The 20,550-nt window shown below is 31.0% G+C and overlaps 4 protein-coding genes across 5 annotated transcripts; 1 reads left to right on the top strand and 3 right to left on the bottom strand.

The window, feature by feature from the left end:
* The first annotated feature begins 84 nt into the window (after positions 1–84).
* Positions 85–1,990, top strand: LOC114173254 (DNA-binding protein S1FA-like). Of its 2 annotated transcripts, XM_028057530.2 has the most exons (3): positions 85–240; positions 1,440–1,491; positions 1,619–1,990. In XM_028057530.2, the coding sequence occupies exons 1-3, from the start codon at positions 194–196 to the stop codon at positions 1,814–1,816; spliced, it is 297 nt and encodes a 98-aa protein (XP_027913331.1). In that variant the 5' UTR covers positions 85–193; the 3' UTR covers positions 1,817–1,990. The 2 variants fall into 2 exon arrangements, with proteins under 2 accessions (XP_027913331.1, XP_027913338.1); XM_028057537.2 differs by lacking the exon at positions 1,440–1,491 and having other exon boundaries at positions 89–240.
* Positions 1,991–3,621: 1,631 nt separating this feature from the next.
* On the bottom strand, positions 3,622–5,480 carry LOC114180089 (TFIIB zinc-binding protein). The gene is made up of 5 exons (XM_028066502.2): positions 5,233–5,480; positions 5,047–5,087; positions 4,133–4,192; positions 3,981–4,037; positions 3,622–3,890 (listed from the first exon to the last, which is right to left on the bottom strand). Exons 1-5 carry the CDS (start codon positions 5,342–5,344, stop codon positions 3,816–3,818), a joined length of 345 nt encoding a protein of 114 aa, XP_027922303.2. The 5' UTR covers positions 5,345–5,480; the 3' UTR covers positions 3,622–3,815.
* Positions 5,481–7,118: 1,638 nt separating this feature from the next.
* On the bottom strand, positions 7,119–10,603 carry LOC114194165 (PLAC8 family protein). Its single transcript, XM_028084259.2, has 3 exons — positions 10,097–10,603; positions 9,456–9,658; positions 7,119–7,640 (listed from the first exon to the last, which is right to left on the bottom strand). Exons 1-3 carry the CDS (start codon positions 10,335–10,337, stop codon positions 7,401–7,403), a joined length of 684 nt encoding a protein of 227 aa, XP_027940060.2. The 5' UTR covers positions 10,338–10,603; the 3' UTR covers positions 7,119–7,400.
* Positions 10,604–18,755: 8,152 nt separating this feature from the next.
* Positions 18,756–20,175, bottom strand: LOC114177438 (uncharacterized). Its single transcript, XM_028062778.2, has one exon. The coding sequence runs from the start codon at positions 19,961–19,963 to the stop codon at positions 19,148–19,150; it is 816 nt and encodes a 271-aa protein (XP_027918579.1). The 5' UTR covers positions 19,964–20,175; the 3' UTR covers positions 18,756–19,147.
* Positions 20,176–20,550: the final 375 nt, after the last annotated feature.

The raw sequence follows: 20,550 nt of genomic DNA, 5'->3' as shown, positions 1-20,550 counted from the left end.
TATGTAATTTCAAAAACTAAACTCACTCGTTTTTTTTTTTTTTTAAAAAAGAATCGATTTGGTCGGTTCAAATTAAATAAACCCATGGGCCGTGGGTGGTTTCTGGAACCTTCTTCGAGGTGTGGTTCAAATCTGCATTGGAATCTCCGTTTGTTTTGACAGAAACGCGAGTTTTCAGCGTCAGCCATGGCCGATGACTTCGAGTTCGCAGATAAAGTTCCTCCTTCGTTCGATCGAGTGGTACACTTCCAATTACTTTTGCAAACCTTCAATTTCATCATCGCTTATTACTTTACATCTCATCTTAATCGATTCCTGCACAATGTTCCTTCTTCCACGTTTTCCACGGTTTAATTAGGTCTTAAAGTTATGGATCGAACCTTTCATGTGTGGTCCTGTCGTGTTTTATTCTCAGATCTTTGGAATTGGGAATTCTTTAGCATTTTGCTTGATTTTTTTTCTTCCGTCATTGATCTTTTCAATGTTCCCAATTATCAGTGATTCTAATGTTACAGATTTAGTGAAAATTAAATTAGGATTCCTTTTCTTTTAAAAAAAATATTCATCGTTCAGCTCTTCAGTTAGGATTTTGATCAGGTAAATTTCTTGTTCAGATTAAACGACTTATATGTGATTGTCGGATTGTTTATATTAATGACTGTTGTGTTACGCAAATCTATTGTTTGTTGCATTAGTACTGTGATCTGGTGGAGCTACGTTTTCGTAAATCGTGGTGTCAAGTGTTTTTATGTAGGTTAAATTTTGTTTGTTATTCATTGCGTTGCTGTCTTGTATACTTTGATGTTGGGGCCAATCAATGTTTTGGATTCTAGATGTTAGCAATATTACATAGCAAATGGTTTGTGGTTAGTCTTAACTTCATACAATTAAACCCTTTTCCACAACTTATCAGCAAATGATGGGGTTTGTCTCAGTGGAATAACGTTTTTCGAGATTATATGATGGAAGGAATGAGTTGAATTTTTTTAAGGGTTCTATTCTATCCCCTACCTTCCAAATTGTGCTTCGAAATAGTTTTAAAAAGTATTTTGTATCATTTCTGCAATGTTCTATGTATTGCAGTTCACATCAATCCTTCGACATATTGGGTTTGATTTCTCAGAACTTAGCGGAACACACCTTAGAGGATAAAGTGGAATAATAACCATTAATTAGAAAATCAATGGTTCAGACTGTACTGGACTTTTGATTTTGTTACATATGTATTTGCTTTTATCACAGTTCTCAATCACTGATTTTGTAATCAATGGTTTTAAGTGCAATTTATCTTTTTAAGTACATCTCCTCACATTAGAGGAGTCAAATCTATGCCTGTTTAGTGTATCAAGCTTTCTCAACTATATTGCACCTTCCTTATTGATGATAACCTCTTTTATCAATCATTCTCAAACAAGTTCAATCATTTGATTGTTCTGCAGCTGTAGTTTTATAAATAAGCGACTCATCCTTCAAGAGGACTATAATTCACATGTTGGTGACTCAGTAACAGTTGTTATCTGTGATGAATTGCTTGTCTATTTTTCCTTTTTATATAAGTGCATTTTTATTTTATTTGCCATTCATTTTTTCTCAGTGCTTTTTGTTTTGTTATACTTAGGCCTCAAACCAAGGGTTCAACCCAGGCTTAATTGTCCTCCTGGTTGTTGGTGGGTTGCTGTTGACATTCCTCGTTGGAAATTTTGTGCTCTACACGTATGCACAGAAGACCCTCCCTCCTAGAAAAAAGAAGCCTGTTTCAAAGAAAAAGATGAAGAAGGAGAGACTGAAGCAAGGTGTTTCTGCACCTGGAGAGTAGACTCTGTACTCGGTTTATGTTCTATGGTTTAAATTGTACTATTTAGATAAAGCTTCTTCTTCCGTGGAGTCTTGCATGACGTTGATTTTGATCTTTTCTACCCGTGTATTACTGATAGAAACCTTAGCCGCATAAATTAGTGCTTCATGGTTAAATCACCATCTTTCTCCCTAACTGATCATTCATATCTGATTCTTTTTGGTTGACGAGTTTAGAAAAGCGAAACTTAGAATTTTAAAAGTATATAGGATTACCAAATATTTTTCCCTGAAGACCCAAGCTCCTTTGGCTAAGGGAACTAAAGCAGTAGCTACAATCTTCTCTCTAGTGATTACAGTTCATTATTGCTCCATGGTAAGTAGAATAATGTTCGGTTGACAGATAACAGGCTTAAAATAAAATCGTTTTATCTTTTTTAAGGCACTGCAATCTGGATTTCTATCATCGTGACTGTTCAATTTAAATTGAAATGACGTCTTACGAGGGATTGTTTCTGAAAACTAGTTACTAAATTAGGTAATAATGAATAGAGTTTTGTAGGAAGTTTGGTAAACTATTTGATAAATTAATGATAGTTGTTCTTTTAAATAAAAACAATGTTAGACTCTTTTAAAATAACTAAATTGTTATAAACTTTTTAAGTATATTTCTAATTACTTTTTAAAAGTTCTATATGTTTTTTCGTTTAATCAATTTTTTAGTGAGTTTACTTAATAAGTGTTAATCAAATTTAATTTAACTTATTTTTTATAAAAATAATTTTGTTATTTATTAATTTAAACTAATGAATTAAATTTCTTTTTTATAATATTTATTATGCTTGATTTTTACGTAGCATCACATGATTAAATATGTTGTCTTCATTTGTATTGTTAATGTTTTTTAATTTAAAATTTGGAAAAAATTGATAAGAAAAGTGTATTAAAATATAAATGATTAAAGGAAATTCAACAAACTATAAGTTAAACATTAGCAAAAATAATTTATGATTTATAAATTAGAAACTCTTAAAATAAGTTATCTTAAAATATTTAACATTTTTGTATTTATTTCAATTAAAGAAGAATTAGTATATTGCTTTACTAAATACACATCATGTATTATTATCTGTTTAGAGAATAATAGAATGATCATATATGATGAACCTTGCAGAAGAGTAGATGATTTTCTTTATTTAATCCGATCATAGGGTTGAAAGAGTTTTATTATGATTTTGCATTTTTAAGAAGGAATTTTCGGAGGCCATATTTCTTAAGTCTTGGAAAGAAAAAAATTAAAATTTTTTTATGTTTCAATTAAATTTTTCTTTCTGTTGTTTTATTTACCTAATACACTCTATATAACAAAAATAGTTTTAGATGAAAAAAAAATTATAAAATTAAGGCAGATTTGTTTCTAATAATAAAATTAATTTCCTCGTTAATTTTGACAAATTAAATAATTAAATCTTATAAAAAATATAAGTAATGCAAAAATATTTACTAAAAGTTTCCTTTTTGTAATTATATTATTTATATTGCATTAGAAAAATAAAAAAGAATGCTTATACATAACAATAATCATAATTATAATTTTATCCAACAATTAGTTACAACATCTAAATTTTGAATCCAGATTCACTGTAAAGTTTTTTAATTTTTTAATTCTGTGACCTATCTTTTACTGAATATTAAAAATACACACACGGCTAAACATTAAACATACACACCAATGTTAATGTATTACTTCTTTTTTTTCAAATATATTTAAAACATCAAATGTCCATCATATATTTTGAAGACTCTGTATAAGAATATAACAAAAAATTAACAGAATCAAAATTCATCTGAATCCTCAATTTAAAGTGTCTATCATATCTTTCATTTATCTACACTACCAAAACAGAAAGAAAATAACTTTTTTTTCTTTCATTTTCTCTTGTACAAAAGAAGATCATTCTATTTTTCCTAATACATTCCTCCGAAAGATATTTTTCCCAATACATTTCTTAAAATAAATACTAATTCTCCTGAGATTGATGACCACAACGGGTACATGTATAAAAAGTAGTTTGTCCTTCATCTGCTGATCTCATCTGAAAATAGAATGATTGAAATAAAAAATTCTAGACTATAAATAAGACTCAAATGAAATTGTCAAATCTACGTTATGAAGTCTAACGTACCTGTCTCGTATAAAAGTTAGCTTCATCATGACCACATTTTTCACATTTCTTATTAACCTGTCAAGAAATAGTACGTAAGAAACAATAACATTTAAATCATACAAATATCTTCTAAGATACCAAGCTATTTTTAATATTGAATGATGCATTACCTTAGACAATTGCACCTTTTGTTCCTCAATTATTTCCATTCCAAGCTCTCTTCTGATCTCCTGCCAAACACAAGATTGCTTTTAAAGAACAATTGCCAATGGTCTACATAAAGTGACTATGTTCATGGTCATCATAAATCACAAATTTGGCTCATTTCACTTATATGAGATCAACTGCAATCTGTCACTCAAGCTGGTCAGCTAAGCTGTTGCAAAGCAACTACCACTGTTAGGAAATTTAGAACCTAAAAAGTTAGCAATCCTAACCAACTGTGTCAGTATCTTCACAATATCACTTCACCTCTGCTTTCTATCATTCCAAACTCCAATAACTAATCAAACTCTAATAACAAGATATCTGAACATGCATAGATAAAACTTGAATGCTCTTCAATATTTTGATGTTACTTCAATGCAATACAACCAAGTGATGTTTTAAATAATTGGTATTACAACAACGAGCAGTGAAGGAGCAATGCCTAACATTAGTTTCAAACAAAAAAAAAATAACTCCAATAACATTGTCTCTTCACCAATTCCCGCCAGGACAGAGCAAATCAAGGTAGGCCTAGGAGAGTACACGAAATAAGCTGTTTCTAGGGATATAATCACTTATTCAAAACGCTCTGTTAAAAAGTTGGCAAGAACAGATTATTATTTCTTCAACATGAGCCCATGCAAACACACACCAGAACGGTTATTTAATTACACATACCACAAAAACAAAAAATTATAAAAAGTCTACCATGAATTTGTGAGTCGTGTGTGAAGTCATAGTGGAGGTAGACATGTACATTTTTCTTTTAAAAGAAGTGCATGAAGCAACATACGTAAGTCCCAGAAACAGAACACTGGCATATAAACAATAATAATAATAATTCACCGTCATGTGAGGTAAGAGAAATTAAACATACCTCAGCATCAATTGTGTAACTTATTTCCTTATCACGAATATCTGAACACAGCGAAAGATCAAGTGAGGAAAGTGATATATAATTTATGCATGTCAACACAGAAATATAGAATTAAGAAAATTCGAAAACACGTTACGAAAGTAAAATAAGCGCATTGATTTGAAAGAAAAAAAAAAAGGGTTTGACCTTCTATATCTCGGAGAGTTTTGCACAAAGGGCATTGAGCGTACTCACGGGAAGGAACAATTAGCATTGTCCCACACAAATGGCAAAAAAAATCGAGTCGAGAAGAAGTCATAGTGTATGCAAAACACGCTATCGATTTTGGGGGTGACACGCACCGTTTTGTGTGTAGTGCAGGGAATGACGCTGCAAGTGCAAAATCCCTAACGGATACTAACGAACCAGAAGGCTGCTCCAAATACAAAAAACCCTAATGGATGGAGGAAGCACTTTTTAAATAATGGGCCTCGCTATCTCTAACAGCCCAATCTTAGTCCGTGACTTAGGATAAAGATGATTGCTTCCTGCACCTCCAGTATTTTGTTTAAATTTCATCTAAACCCTTTATTCTTCTACAAAAGACTTTTTTTTTTTCTACTTAGTGTCATTTGAAGAAGAAGGGAACGACAATAAAGTTGAGACAAAATAAATAAATATAAGTAGTTGACATTACCTTATTGAATTGTAAACATATAAACACAAAAATGTCCAAAACTATTAACACGAAAGTTACTTTCTGAAATAGGTGTATCTTCTCAGAAAGTGATTTTTGTTAACGCTAAAAGAAGTTATTTCATACATTGACGAACAAAGGCAACACATAGATTCACCTTGGTAATTAAATCAAGACGAAATTCTGTAACTTGTTATGGAGAATAAAAGAGGAGAGGAAAATTATACGTAAAAAATGTAAGGAATAATGAAGACGAGGTGTAACATTAAAATTTAAGACAATAATACAAATAGAGCGGAAAACTAAAATTTAAGACATTTTTCTTAAAATGTTTATTAAATGGCATAGGAAAAGGTATGTGGAGAGAGAGAGAGAAGGGGGAGGAAGATTAGGGATCAAGAGGTTAAAGGAGTCTAACTTAATATTTTTAGGGATGTGAAGATGGCGTCTCATGGTTTAAGGTGTTGAGAGGGTTCAACAAGAATAGAGAAGGATAGAGAAAAGGAAAATGTTTTTTCACAGTACTTCAATTCAATTTTAGAGATATTTTGATCATTAAAATTTTTGTATTAGTAAGTGTAAAGTGTGTAAAATTTTATTTGTGATATGTGAGTAATAATTTGTTAGGGGTCAAAATAATACTAACTGTGAAGGGATAGAGTACAGAGTGGTGGCCATAAGAAAGGCTTTGGAGAGTCACTATGTAGTTGGATATTAAATAACATTGAATGCTTTGAATACTTTGATTCATCTGAAGTAGAATATTTCGGATGAGATAGAATATTTCTTTCTTTCACACGGGATCCAAAATCTATAACAACCACAGCATTTTGGTTGGTTCCGTTGATTTTATCTTAAATTTGAGTTAGACTCGTTTTAACGTATTTATGTTAAAATATTCGTTTCTCATGTTATGTATTATTTTTACTTACACTGGAACAAGTTAGTCATATTCAATATTTAGGTGCAGATTTTTCAATATTTATTATAAAGTGCGAGATAGAAAATTATTTACAGTTGTTACTCTTAGTTCACTCCACAATTCTCTAGATAGCCCATATATTGTTGATTTTACTGATCCTAAATTCAATCTTCTTAAACAAAAAATTTCGAAAGTTTCCGAAATGGAAAGCATTAACTAACAAAGCCAAAAAAAACTGCTAATTTATTTAACTAAAAGCTTGTGATTCTGCTATTGAAAGCACAACTCCATTTGTTGTCCTCCAAAAAGGAAAGGCGTAAAAGTAAAGGCCGTAGATAGACATGTTCAGTAATAAAATAGGTGTTGAATACATTTCCAATGCAAATACTGAGGAATTACAATTGTTCACATCACACTTCCTTTCAATATTTAAGCCTGAAGAAACAAGCCTAAAAGTACATAACCATACAAGAATTAAGCACTTAATGTAGCATATTTTTTCATTCAGTTCATTAACTAAATAGTAGTTACGCATAGACATAGGCACTGGGAGAAATTTCTCCCATATGATTCAAATCTATATATGATACAAAATAATAGGGAGGCAAACAGAATTGATAGGTTTAATGTTCTTATTTGTAAAAAAAAAAGAAGCCAGGACCCTTTTTAGATGAAGTCATAACATGGTTCAACATCAAATTATAGAGACAACAGTGACATACACAAGAATAGCACTTCCAAGATGATGGAGAATCTTCAAGCTCCACGTCCCATGGTCTGCTCGGCTGGGGGAATCATAAACAGTACCGGTTGAGCATTAAAACCAGGATGAGGTAACCTACGACGGAGCTCACGACCCTCTTGACAAAGAGCACACACATGACAGAAGACATGAGTTGCCAAGTCACATGCTGACTCACATTGTTCACGTTGTGCCTCATCTTCCAAAATGCTTCCACAGCACCCACATGACCTATTAAGTGCTTCGCAAGTTCCCTGATTGCCAAGAACAATAAATGATTTATATAAGATATGATTTTTTTTCATAACTTAGGGATGTGGTTTTTGTGTATGAGGGAGAGTGGCAAATTATAAGGAGAAAAAACAGGAAGTGGATAAAGGAAAATCTCACTTACACATGACATCATACATAAAATAGTACTAGAGGACACCAAGTAATTTTAAGCATTACAAGTTCGACATTGAGTACACCTTAAGTTAAATTGAACTTTCAACAAAACTTCAAGCGTACCACTAAGTTACCAATTAAACCCCAACAAAGTCTACATAAATACCAAAGTTATTCTGTTAATCCAAATCACCTCCTAATAATAGGACTGTTTCCTTGGTAATTCATAATTGACACATTTCAATTTCATAAAGCAAGGCTACATACAGACTAAAGCTACTTTCTTAATACAAGTCACAAAAAATTATACTAAACACAGGTTCACCACACTCGTCATATACCTCATTGTACCAAAACTAAATAGACAATTGTAACATATGCAACCAAACGTACGAAGAAGAGTCAACATAACCAAAATTCTCAAATCAACTTTAGGATCACAAGTTTGGAAAGATTTGTTAAACAGCGATGCTGAGTTACAAGGCATTTGTTAAACAGCGATGATGAGTTACAAGTAGGGATGGCAAAAATATCCGTGCCCGCGGATATCCGCGGATAAAATCCGCGACGGATAGTTACTACTCGCGGGTATTTATTACTCGCGGGTAGTGGGTAACGGATATTTTAATACCTGCTTATAAACGGGTCGGGTACGGGTATCATACTATTTATACCCGCGGGTACCCGTTACCCGCAAAAATTTAAAATTAAAATTTAATTTATATTTTATTAAGTTAAATTTAATTAAAATTATAAGTAATAGTATATTTTATTATGTCCGATTTAATTATAATTATAATATAATTAAAATTTAATTTAATTTATATTTTATTTTTATAATTTTATATTAAAAAATTTATAAAACACATATTTTTTTAAAAATTTGCGGGTATCGGATATCCACAGGTACCCGTGGGTTTTAAAAATATCCGCGAGTATTTTTTAAGTGGATACCCGACGGGTAAACAGGAGGTAACGGGCGGATTTTTTTGCGGGTCGGGTTGCGGGTAGGCACTATCCGTGCCCGACCCGACCCGTTGCCATCCCTAGTTACAAGGCTAAAATATCTTATTATATAAAGATAAGGAACCCGAACTTTCATGCTTGACAGAGTAGACAACCCAGTTTATATGTTGAAACTAGCCTACTTGGGTTGTACTGCTACACCATTTCTCAAGGTAGTGTTAATTATTTATAGCTGATATATAAAAGAAATTAAGTACAAAGGCTTATCAATTAATAACCAAGTCCAGATAACAGTCTTAGGGGTCAGGTGCGTCATATTATCAGATACAAAACACTTGTGATATTAAGTGGACAGGATCACGCGGGAAAATGGTATGTACTATCTGCTATGTAATGCTACAAATTGAACCCCCAGTATCAGTGGGATTTCAGCAGCAATATAGAGGGGGATTACAAGACTAATCTGAAGGGGAAAAATATACAGTAGCATAGGGAATTTGATTTGAGAAACAACCTGATCTATCCTTTGCAGTCCTTTATCCTACTTCCTTACCTCCCCTCTCTACCCTTCTCTCATTTTATTTGACTGCAGCTTGCAATGAAGTTCCCACCAATTTCCCCCCACGGTCATGCTGGCAATGACTACCCCTTTGCCCACTTAACACATTACACCCTTAGTTACATTACAAAGGGCAAAGAATAAAAGAGTAACATACCTCTAAATTGAACCTCCGACGAATAGCAGTTCGGCTAGGGTAAGAAAACCACGGTGCAAGGCAATTCCAACCAAAGCAGGAATTCCCAATTACGTACAGTCCAGAATAAGGCAAGCAGTGATTAGCAAACGTCCCGGGAGCCGATCCAAGTCTCTCAACATTGCTTCCATACAGCACACAAGGAGCCACACTCCCAAGAAGACCTAGCAAATCACAAAATTTCAAAGTAAATAAATGTTTTATGAATCCAGATCGAAAACACATAAAAGAGAACGGAACGCCCAAAACCCACAATCAACTTTTCTTCACAAAAACAGCAATAGCACCTGATTAAAACACAAAACCAACCCAACTATATGGTAGAAACACAGTAACAAATGTTTCACTGATGCCAATGGTTTTGGAATAGGAAATCTAAATGGAGCACGTGATATAAATACATACATACATACAATACAATAGAATCTAGATCTTGCAGTTGAAATCGCCGAAATACACAGCATTCATTCCAAAAGAATTATAAACAAACAACATCCTAAGAGGCGAAATAGAAAGCTAACACGAAACATTCATCCCTAAATTATGAATGCGGAAAAACGTTGAAATGAAATAGGCAAGTGAGGGAGGATGGGAGAACTCACAAACTTCGAGATCGCTGCTGCAGAAGTGATCGTTCTGGCCGAGACAAGCGCAGATGGAGGAGTTCCAGGGGGCTCGGCCCATGGGCTGGCCAACGACGCTGCCATGGCCCAAGGGAAGCCCATCTGCAGTCCATCCGAGGAGAAACTCGGGAGTGTCGGGTGGCGAAGTTGGTTGGGATTTGGGCTGGTGGAGAAAAGGACTTGCCTCCTCGTTATTGGGCTGCTTCTCATTATCAGCCATTGAGAATGGAGGTGAAGGAAAAGGGAAAAGGGATTGAAAAGAGAAGAGGAAGGAAGGGATGTCGGTGGAAACCAGAGACTCCCCGCGTCGTCTTCTTCTCCTTATAATAATATTATCTAACTAATAATCTAACCTTTTTCTTACAACACGTAATTTATTTATTCCTTTCTCCCTTCCACTCTCTCTTCTCGACCGCGTCAACGCCACCCAACCACACAACACCACAATGCTATTTTTCTCTTCCTTCCCTTCCCTCTCCACCCCAAAGTCTCCGCCATTTCCATAACATCTTTTTCTTTATTCGCTTTTCTATTTATTTTTAACTCTTTTTACTCATTTTTTAATATTTTCATAAATTGCAAAAATTAAATGTCACAAAGGTAGATGTCAAAGTTGCAACTTACAACCATAAAGTGGAAAATTGAAAATGAATGGCGACAGGTAGAACATAGTTGGATTTGATCAAACTAAAGCTCCAGAAGTTGAATTCAAAGATTGTAATTTGGTTTAGGCGAATCGCGTATTGGACACGGTATGGATTAGACAGTTGAGTCCAAATATTTTGGGCAAGTACTCTTTTTGGACTTGGGTTTTTCTGTTAACAGTTTGGGTTTTTCTTCTTGCACCCCCAATTTTTCTTCACAATTATATCTTTCAAAAAAAAATAAAAATAAATTATAAATTAAATATTTCTGCAGCCCGCATCCGCCATAATGAAATTTAATATCCCGATTTCTGAAAGTCGGTAACATCAATTTCTGAAAGTCGGTAACACCAATTTCTGAAAACTATTAACACCAGATTCTGAAAGTCAATAATACCGATTTCTAAAAGTCGATAACTCCAATTTTTATTTTTAATTATATATATGTATATATATATATATACATGTATATATATATATATATATATATATATTTATATGTTTTAAAATTATAAATATAATTATATTATTTATATTAAGTTTAAGAAAATTTTTAATAATTTTGTTTATATATTTTTTAGTTGTATATCTTTATTGTTTAAAAATAAAAAATAAAAAATTGATGGATGTTGGTTGATAAAAGCGATTAAGGTTCTATCTCTGGTTATAATAAAATTATTTATCAATAAGTCATCAAGAAAATATTAAAGTAAAAAAGAAAAGTAAGGAGATGAATGATTATCTCAATATCTGTCATAAATCATTAATATTTTATTATAATTTATGTATCTTAAATGTATGATTCTCTTGTGATGGTTCTTCCAAATTAAGTTTTACCCAAAATAGTATGACCTTAAATTATGAAATTTAAATGTTGTTGTGTTTTATGCTGAAATGGTAAAATTTATGAATATATCTTGGGTTGCATTACAAATTCTGCTACATGTAATGAATTAGTTGGATAAAATTTATTTGGAATAGGAACTAGAATACCTCGGTTGCGTGAATTCAATGATTTAGAAATATTAGAAATTGAAAAGTGCATACGTGAATCACTCTATACAAATGGTTTAAGTAAAGAAAATGGAGAACTTTTTATTTAACTAGAAAATTAATTTATAAATAAAAAAATTAAATTTGGCACCCCTAAATTTTTTATTCATGTTTTGTCACTGTTTATATCTTGAAAATTGATAAAATCAAATTCTGAAAGTCGGTAACACCGAGTTCTAAAAATCGGTAACACCGGAATCTGAAAGCCGATAACTCTAACTTCTGAATATCAGTAACTCCGACTTCTAAAAGCCGGTAACTACAAAGGGAAATTATGAAAAAGTTGAGGATGTAGGAGGAAAAATTGGGGGTGCAGGAAGAAAAATCCTAATAGTTTTACATGTCCAATTAGTTTTAATTCCCATGGCCCAAAAGATAAAGTATATATTATATATTATTGGGCAAATTTTGAATCCCTTGGCCTGATTGCTTGTATATAATATTAATGTTTATTCAGTGTCACCACACCATTAGAAAATTAATCTGTGTTTACACACAGGGAGAATTTAGGTAATAAAATAAAATACGAAAAATTACGGTGAAGATTGGTATTACGATCTTATAGTCACAATATAATGATAATGATAAGAAAAGAAAACAATGTCAATTTTCTAACAGGATTTTGCTAACCAGTCCTAAGGATACTGACATAGTTAATATGAAATCTTACAAAAATATATAATTAAATATGATATTAACTAAAATTTGATTTAATAATTATTAATATAATTTTATTTTAATTAAAAGATAAAAATATCCATAAATACTATAATATTTTATTTAATATTTATTAATAAAAAATAAATAATAAAATAAATATGTTTTAACTTTTAAATATAATTAAATATTAGAACGTTTAAATTAAAAAAAATCAAGAAAGAATTAGTGTTGAACATTTAAAATTATAAAAAAAGAAACGATTAATATGTCAATTTTGAGGAAAGACTTTAAAAATTTCAAACTCTTTATTTTGTATTAAAAAGATATTGTCTAAAAATTAAAAAGATATTTTTATTTTTAAAAAATTTGTAATATACATTTATACTATTTTAATTAATATATTTAATTATTTTAACTTTCGATGTAAATTATAATATTAATACACATTCCTTAACACGTGTCTTTACGACACTAATTAACATTCTCTTTACTAATATAACTTTTAAATTAGAAATATCTCATTAATTCATTATATCATATCAGCATCACAATAATTAATAATTAATGAAGAGAATAATCATTTCATACTAGTTATCATCTTTCTGTATCTTATTTTTATATCACTTCAGTTTAATATAATACAGTAAAGAAGATATTTTATAAAAGTAAAAAAGTATATATATTAATATATAATTACAAACATAAATACTTTTAATATATATAATTTGAAATTATAAAATAAACATCTGTACTCGAAAAAACTGGATAATTTTAATGAACTACATTAAATAAAAATATAAAAACATATTAACTGATTATTATTTTACTTACCAACTATTTATATTTGATTTAAAAATTAATATATTTTTCAATTCAAAATAGTCCTTTAGATAACATACTAACCATCATATCATTAGATTGACTCACTTTTTGTTGAGAAAATATATAATTTATCATAAAACAGTACAAATGAATTACCCCATCTATTGAAAAAAAAATACATATATGAAAACATAAAATCTTAGATACTTAAATTATTTCTGGCCTCCAGCAGTTTCTTCTTCCACTTTGTTCCATCTTTTCTTGCAACGCCATTTTCAAATTTTTGGTAAAAGGTGATATATATATATATATATATATATATATATATATATATATATATATATATATATATATATATATATATATATATATAATTAATAAAATTTACTGCATGAAAAGTTAATTAAATAATTAGGAGTGTTTTTCCTACACAAATTTCGGCAGAAAAATATCTCAGATTAAATTTAATTATGTATATATTTTCATATTTAATTTTAGACTACCAAATACAAAAAACCTCACATAAAATAGAATTGGATTAAGACGTTTTGTCCTGAGACGAAATTGGTCTTCATTCACAGTAACTCACATTAGCAGTTTCTTTGTATCTTTTTTATTTGGCTCTTTGATTATCTGATACCAGGTGGTCCCAAAACCAAGTTCTGTACAAACCGATTCTGGGACCAATCTTCTTGATTATGAAATTTCTTTTTGACAACATATACAACTTTCCAAACCTTGTTAAGCTGCAATTCACTCAACACATTACCCCCCAACATGTCTTCTCTTTCATACATAATTTTGATTGAGACATCAACAATGTTTCCAAAAATACCAACTCATAGTCAAGAATTTACTTCAAAGTTAAATAAATCAAGATATGTTCAAATTTGAGTTGAAATACTCAAACAAATTTCATAAATGTGCTGGAGAAAAACTGTCCTTAAATTTTACATGCATGCTTGTTTTTTAGACAAGTGTGAGGTAATTTTGCATGATAACAAAAAATAAATGATATTTCATATTCCAGCTATTCATTTTGATCATTAAAAGACGCACCATGAATTGGAATCAAGGCCACGAAACATGTCACAGACAAGCTTTAAGCAAAAATATATATATATCAAGATAGAAAGAACACTTACTGCTTGAGTTAGATTATGCAAAATGTTTAAATATGTTTCTAGTCCTTTAATTTTCAGTAAATTTTGGAATTAGTCAATTTTGAAATTTTAAATCAGTTTAGTCCTTTATCTTTCGAGAAATATGTGGATTTAATCATTTTAATCAAATTTTGTTAAGTTTACTTGGTATTTCAAACACATTTCATAATAGTATTTGACTTAACATTAAAATAAAAATGTGTCAACTAGTATAAATAACTCAAATACAATCCTAAAATGAGTACAAAACATCAAATAAATCTAACAAAATTTGATTAAAATGACTAAATTCACGTATTTTAAAAAATGAAAGACTAAATTAGTTTAAAATTTTGAAATGGACTAATTACAAAATTCACTGAAAGTTAAGGGATCAAAAACATATTTAACCCTATGAAAAATAATTTAAACTTATGGAATTTAAGAATACTTTATTTTATGTGTTTAATTTAGTTATTGTTTTGTAAATAATTATATTTTAATTATTAGAGTTAATCTTGCAATTGTAATGTTCTTATAAGGAGTTAATGACCTATATCCGATTTTACTTTTTCAATGATATGGAATTAAACATTATGATTCATGTTTAGAATTAGAATTAAAAATTGGATCTTTTGAATTTCATTTGATGTAATTCTTGAAAGTTATAGGTTACTTGATGAAATTGATTGTTTGGTCAACTTTTCCTTTCTGGGTTTTGAAAAAATGATCTTTCCCGTGAGGTGGTAGAATGCCTCAATCTAAGGGGAAAAGCAAAAACAAGGGTTTAGTTAGTAGGTCATGATAACAAGATATATACAGTAGAAAATGAAGGAGAAATTTATTGCAGTAAGTAACTACACAGAAGCAGGGACAAAGATGGACCACTTGTTGTCAACTAGTAATTATCAACTTTGCTGTCACTCCACAGTGTCACATGCCATTAACAAATGCAAAGCTCAATCAATTCAAACACATGCAGTTTTCTCCTATGGACACCAGAATATGTAGTATGTGTCTCAACCAGAGAATAACAACTGCTCTGTGCATGTGTTTGTGGCAACATGTGCAAGTGAATCCTAGGTTTACAGTACCCACATATCCATTTATATTTTCTTTTCCTTCTATCACACCATCTATAAATTACTTCATAAAATGTAATATACTTTTGGTAACACTTCTACTTTGCATGCACAGTTATCAGATTAACATATATCCCTTGAAATCTGACTTCAAATTTTGAGGGAAACATATCATGTTTTGGAGTTGCAGTGATTGGTGAGCCATTTGTGAGCTTGAAGACCTAAAGATGCCTGTTCAAATTTTATTGAAATTGTATTTCATCTTAGAATTAACCTTAATTCTTTCAGAAAAAAAAAAAAACTCTTCGTGTAAGTTTTTAGTATGTTACACTGATAAAGGTTTCTTGATATGATAATGTTCACAAGTTTATATTTTTACAACTATATGTGGATGCATAATCTTGATTTCTATAAAAAAGTAATTGCACATCTAATTTTTCAGTTTTTAGAAGTTTAAGTTTTTTTTTTCTTTGATGATATGTATATGTTTCTATTATAACGGAAAGTATTCGTTACTTATAAAAACTTTAATTAGTTATTATCTAGGATAATGCTAATACTGTTTTATAATAATTAAGCTTTAACTCTTATTATTGCAAAATGTAAATTAGAACTTTTTAGTAATAATTAGATTATATTTAATATTGAATGAATTTTTTTTAATTTTAAAATTTTTTGACTATGGATGGCTCCAACAAGGATAGTTTATATTGTGTAGAATCAGTAAAAAAAAAAATTGACTCGTTACTCGTTTCATTATTCAAAGAATACTCATCTAAAAACTAATTGTGAGTTTTAAAAAAGATTTTTTATCCATGTGTGTAATATCAACAAATTACCAGCAGAAGTGAATTTAAGCATTGTATTCACATAAATACTGGTTTGTCCATGTGAGATCATTGTATCCATGTCCAAAACTATTTTTGGTTCCAATTTTTTACAGGAAATATTAGTTTGATCATTTTTTTTATTTGTCTCAAATCATTTCTATTAGTACCGTACTAATAACGTTAAAGAAGTATTATCTGTTAGCTAATGATTTTTATAATTTAATTTTTTATTTTTTTTAAATCTTTTAAAAAAACTTAAAATTTTGTCACGTGTTAAGATGATATTGTGTCACCTGACAATGACAATGTAATAGATCAGATTTTCTGTTGCGAGTCAGGTAGACATTAGTTGTATTTGACCCAATCCGTTGTCATCTCTAAATGGAGTCTATGGTGGACCATATAACAATGTCTGTGATGGAGGTGCATCCTATTGCTCAGTCATAGTTTGATTTAGTTGTAGATAATCATAATAATATTTGCATTGTGAATAGATCTTCTCTTTGTAAGAATCTAGATGATGGTACGCACGTTGAATCTGATTCCTTGATTGTTTTTTTTTTTAAAATGTCACTCTTATTGTGAATATAACAACAACTAAAATTATCATAGTATAATTTACCTGCAATTTAAATTATTTGACATATATGGAATCTCATTTTTAAAAGGAATTGAAAATAATTTACAAATAGACTAATATGTGATGAGAGAAAAAATTCTAATAATAAAAAAGATGGTGACCCACTTCATATTAGAGAATCCAGGTAGAGATATGTCACAAAAAATTAATACTTAATCTTTAAAAGCAAAAAACTCTAAAAATTAGAAGCATTTTTTGGGATGTAAGAGGATTACTAATAATTTTTTTTAATATGTCAAGAAAATTGTCCTTTCCTATATGAAGTTCAAAGTAATTTGTGAAGAAAAATATGTTTTTTTTTTTTATAGTAGTTATTTTTTTAGCTACGTGATGTAATTTTATCATATATATTTGGTGTGATCTTCCGTATTTTTTCTTTTCTTTATTTTTTTTAATAAAATCGTGATAACTTATTTAGATAATCTATAAAAATGTCAATTTAATATTTATATCAATAGAGAAATTAGGATAAAAATGGCAAAATAACAATAGCTTTTGGAGAAAATTTTGATAAAACATATGGGTCAATGTATTTTAAAAATGTGAAAGTAAATCTATACCCATCTCCCCTGTATTTTTACCATTGGACTGATAAATTAAGCTAGGGATGACTATATCAAAATTAAAACTACTGAAAATATTTGATATTAGAGAATTTCAACAAAATATCACACAAATCTAGAAAATAAATGTTTAAATGGTAAAATATTATTGAAAAATATTGAAAACAGTACTAAATAACATAGAGAGCGTTATGTACTTATTGAAAAAAAAAACATAGCAAAAACAAACTTGATATTTGTTTCAGAATTAAAATACGGAGAACACAATTATTGGTGCCAGAGTTCCAGGAGTATGATTTTATTATTATTGTTAAAAAACTAAGTTTTAAATATCTAATAAATTGATATTTTCAATTAAATATTTAGTAAAAAATATTTATTTAGTATTCAATTTTTTTTAATTAAATTTATTTATTTAATTATTTTAATGGATAATATAATTATGATTTTATTTCATCATCGAAAACATGTATTTCTACTCATTGAAAAGAATTCTAATATTACTATAAAAAATGATATTTCAGCAAGATAACGTAGATTTCAAATTTAATTAAACTTATTCTGAGTAATAAAGAAACCACAGGTTTTAATAAAGCAGTTAAACTGAGCATCTTTACTAGTAAATACAAATCAAGAAACTGTTATTTTTATTAAATTATAAAAACACATTAAAAAGAATTAACCAATTTATAATAGAACATTGTCATATAAAAACGTTCCTTCTAATCCTGTTAAAGAGCCAAGACAGGATAACTTTCATAAATCTAATTCATAATGCAAGGTTAATTCAATGGAAGTAAAAATGTACAAATGACACCTATTGATATATATGTATATATATATTTGGTTGATGAACTACAATAAATTTAGTCTCATCTCTGTGCTGATTAAGAAAAATAGTAATAAATAGAAACAAGATGTGGTTCAACGTTCACATCAGAGTCCTAAAGATACTTCCAATCAATATTAACTTTCCACTTTGCCCTTTCCACCCAGTGGGAAAGTTGGTCAGAGCATCCAAGGCTACTTAAATAGTTTAATTTAACAATGTCGGAAACAGTACTGCACGGTCTTGGAACAAATCATGTTCAAAATATTGAACCAAACACTGTCCCTGCATTTAGTTTCTCTCTCTCTCTCTCTGATTAATGTTTTGCCATACATAAACTAATTGATAAACAAGAAAGATTAGAAACATGAAATTACAGTTAAACCCAACTCTTTATTTGAGGTTAACCCTGCCAAGTTCGATAACCGAAACAAACAAAAAGCAGCACGTGAAAGCAAATTGCAGTGAGTTCAGGTTCTTAACATGGTTGGCAGAGAAAAAGAGAAATTCAGGCTTGCGCTGTGTTACTATGTCTGCAATGTAATGACAAGAAAAGCATTAACTACCGAGAGAACCGAAAAACAAGTACTCGAACCCACTTCTACCACCTTCTTCTTCTTCACTTCCTTCTTTCTATTTACCAAACAAAAAGCCCCACCCAGTTTCGCGTATTACTCCAGGTGTCAAAACATTCAATTATGTACAAATAAAGAAAAATATATATGCAATTAAGCAAGGATAGAATCATCAAAATAAGAATACGGATTAATCAACTTTCAACCTTTTCTTCCACAGATTATTTACCAGAGGGTCAATTCTATGTCCGGTTCTCGCCGGTTCCGATTTGCACCTAGTGAGTACACTAGGGCGTGATGCAATTGCAGACGCCATTTCAACTCCTTTTTCGTCAGATAATAATTCATCAACCTTTTCTTCTTCTTCGGTGAGTGAGGCAATTTTAGTTCCGAGAAACCCAAGTTTGGGGTCCGTTTGCGGTTCCTCGGAGGCAGGTTCCGTGTTCGGAAACTCCGTTTCCTGGTCCTTAACGGGGGAACTCCAAAACCTGCAAGCCAGGGACGAGGATCTGTACGGCGCGGATCTACAACGGGTCAACAACAACGCGTTTTTCGGCGGCGTGCCGGGGTTGGAAGCAAAAGAAACGATATTTTTATCCACATTGGTTCTCTCTTCGGAGGCGGACTCCGATTCTTGGTGGTGGTTGGGCCGGGAGTGTTGCTTGGGCTTGCGGCGGAAGAAGGGCCAGGTGAGGCAGAAGGGCGGGTAGCGGCAGGGGTTGGGGTTGGGAACCCAGCGGCAGCGGCAGCGCGTGGGAGGGACGTCGCGTTTGGTGTTGGAAGAGCGTTTAACTCGGACTTGCCCCATGCAAGTGACCTTGGGGGAAGAAGGTTCCTGGGTGGTTTGTGTTTGGAGGTTGGTGGTGGTTTTCTTGCGCAGGAACATTGGGCTTGACCTGGACCTTCTGCTTTTGCTCCCTGCATTGCTCCTGAGAAACCTCATGAGTGGTGGAGGGAATTTGTCGGTCCGACCCGGACTCGAAACGGGTTTGGATGATAGCTTCATGTCCGGTGATTGAGCGAAGGTTTTTCTTCCACTCTTCCCCGAAAGTGTGAGAGAGGGTTTGGTTTGGTGTGGTGGTAGCAGTGACTCGTTGTAAAACGCAATCGAGATGGGGTATGTCTGGGGGAGCTTGCTTTCTGCAAAATGCTTTTCCCATTTTTTGTTTTTTTGCTGTGGACTTTTTTAATTTTATTGCATCTTCGCACGGATGGGTGAATCCCCTTTACTGTCAAGATCTTTTTTATTATTTCCATCTCATACAAGAACTATCGTATTCTCATTATTTTTTATTAAGTTCCATATCTTAGTCCTCCTCAGCTAACCACTGAATTCAAATTCACATTATTTTTAATTATACTCTAATTCATAATTATGATTAATTAATGCAAAACCATTTAGATTGAAAAGAAATACAAGAATTAAGTAATCGCTGAATTATCAAGTATCAGAGAGTGTACAAAAAATGTGGGGACGAGACGAGAATCCGTGGCTACCAAAAAGATACAAGCGAGGAGATAATTTTATTTCAACTGAACTTTCAGTTTATTTATTTATTTAGTAAATAAATATTTTATGTGACTTTAAATAAA

Source organism: Vigna unguiculata, chromosome 1 (genome assembly GCF_037176805.1).
Source record: "Vigna unguiculata cultivar grain cowpea cultivar isolate G323 ecotype 2 chromosome 1, ASM3717680v1, whole genome shotgun sequence".
In the NCBI taxonomy this organism is placed as follows: Eukaryota; Viridiplantae; Streptophyta; class Magnoliopsida; order Fabales; family Fabaceae; genus Vigna; species Vigna unguiculata.
The sequence above is the reverse complement of the archived record's forward strand: the minus strand, read 5'-3'. Positions and strand labels throughout refer to the sequence as shown.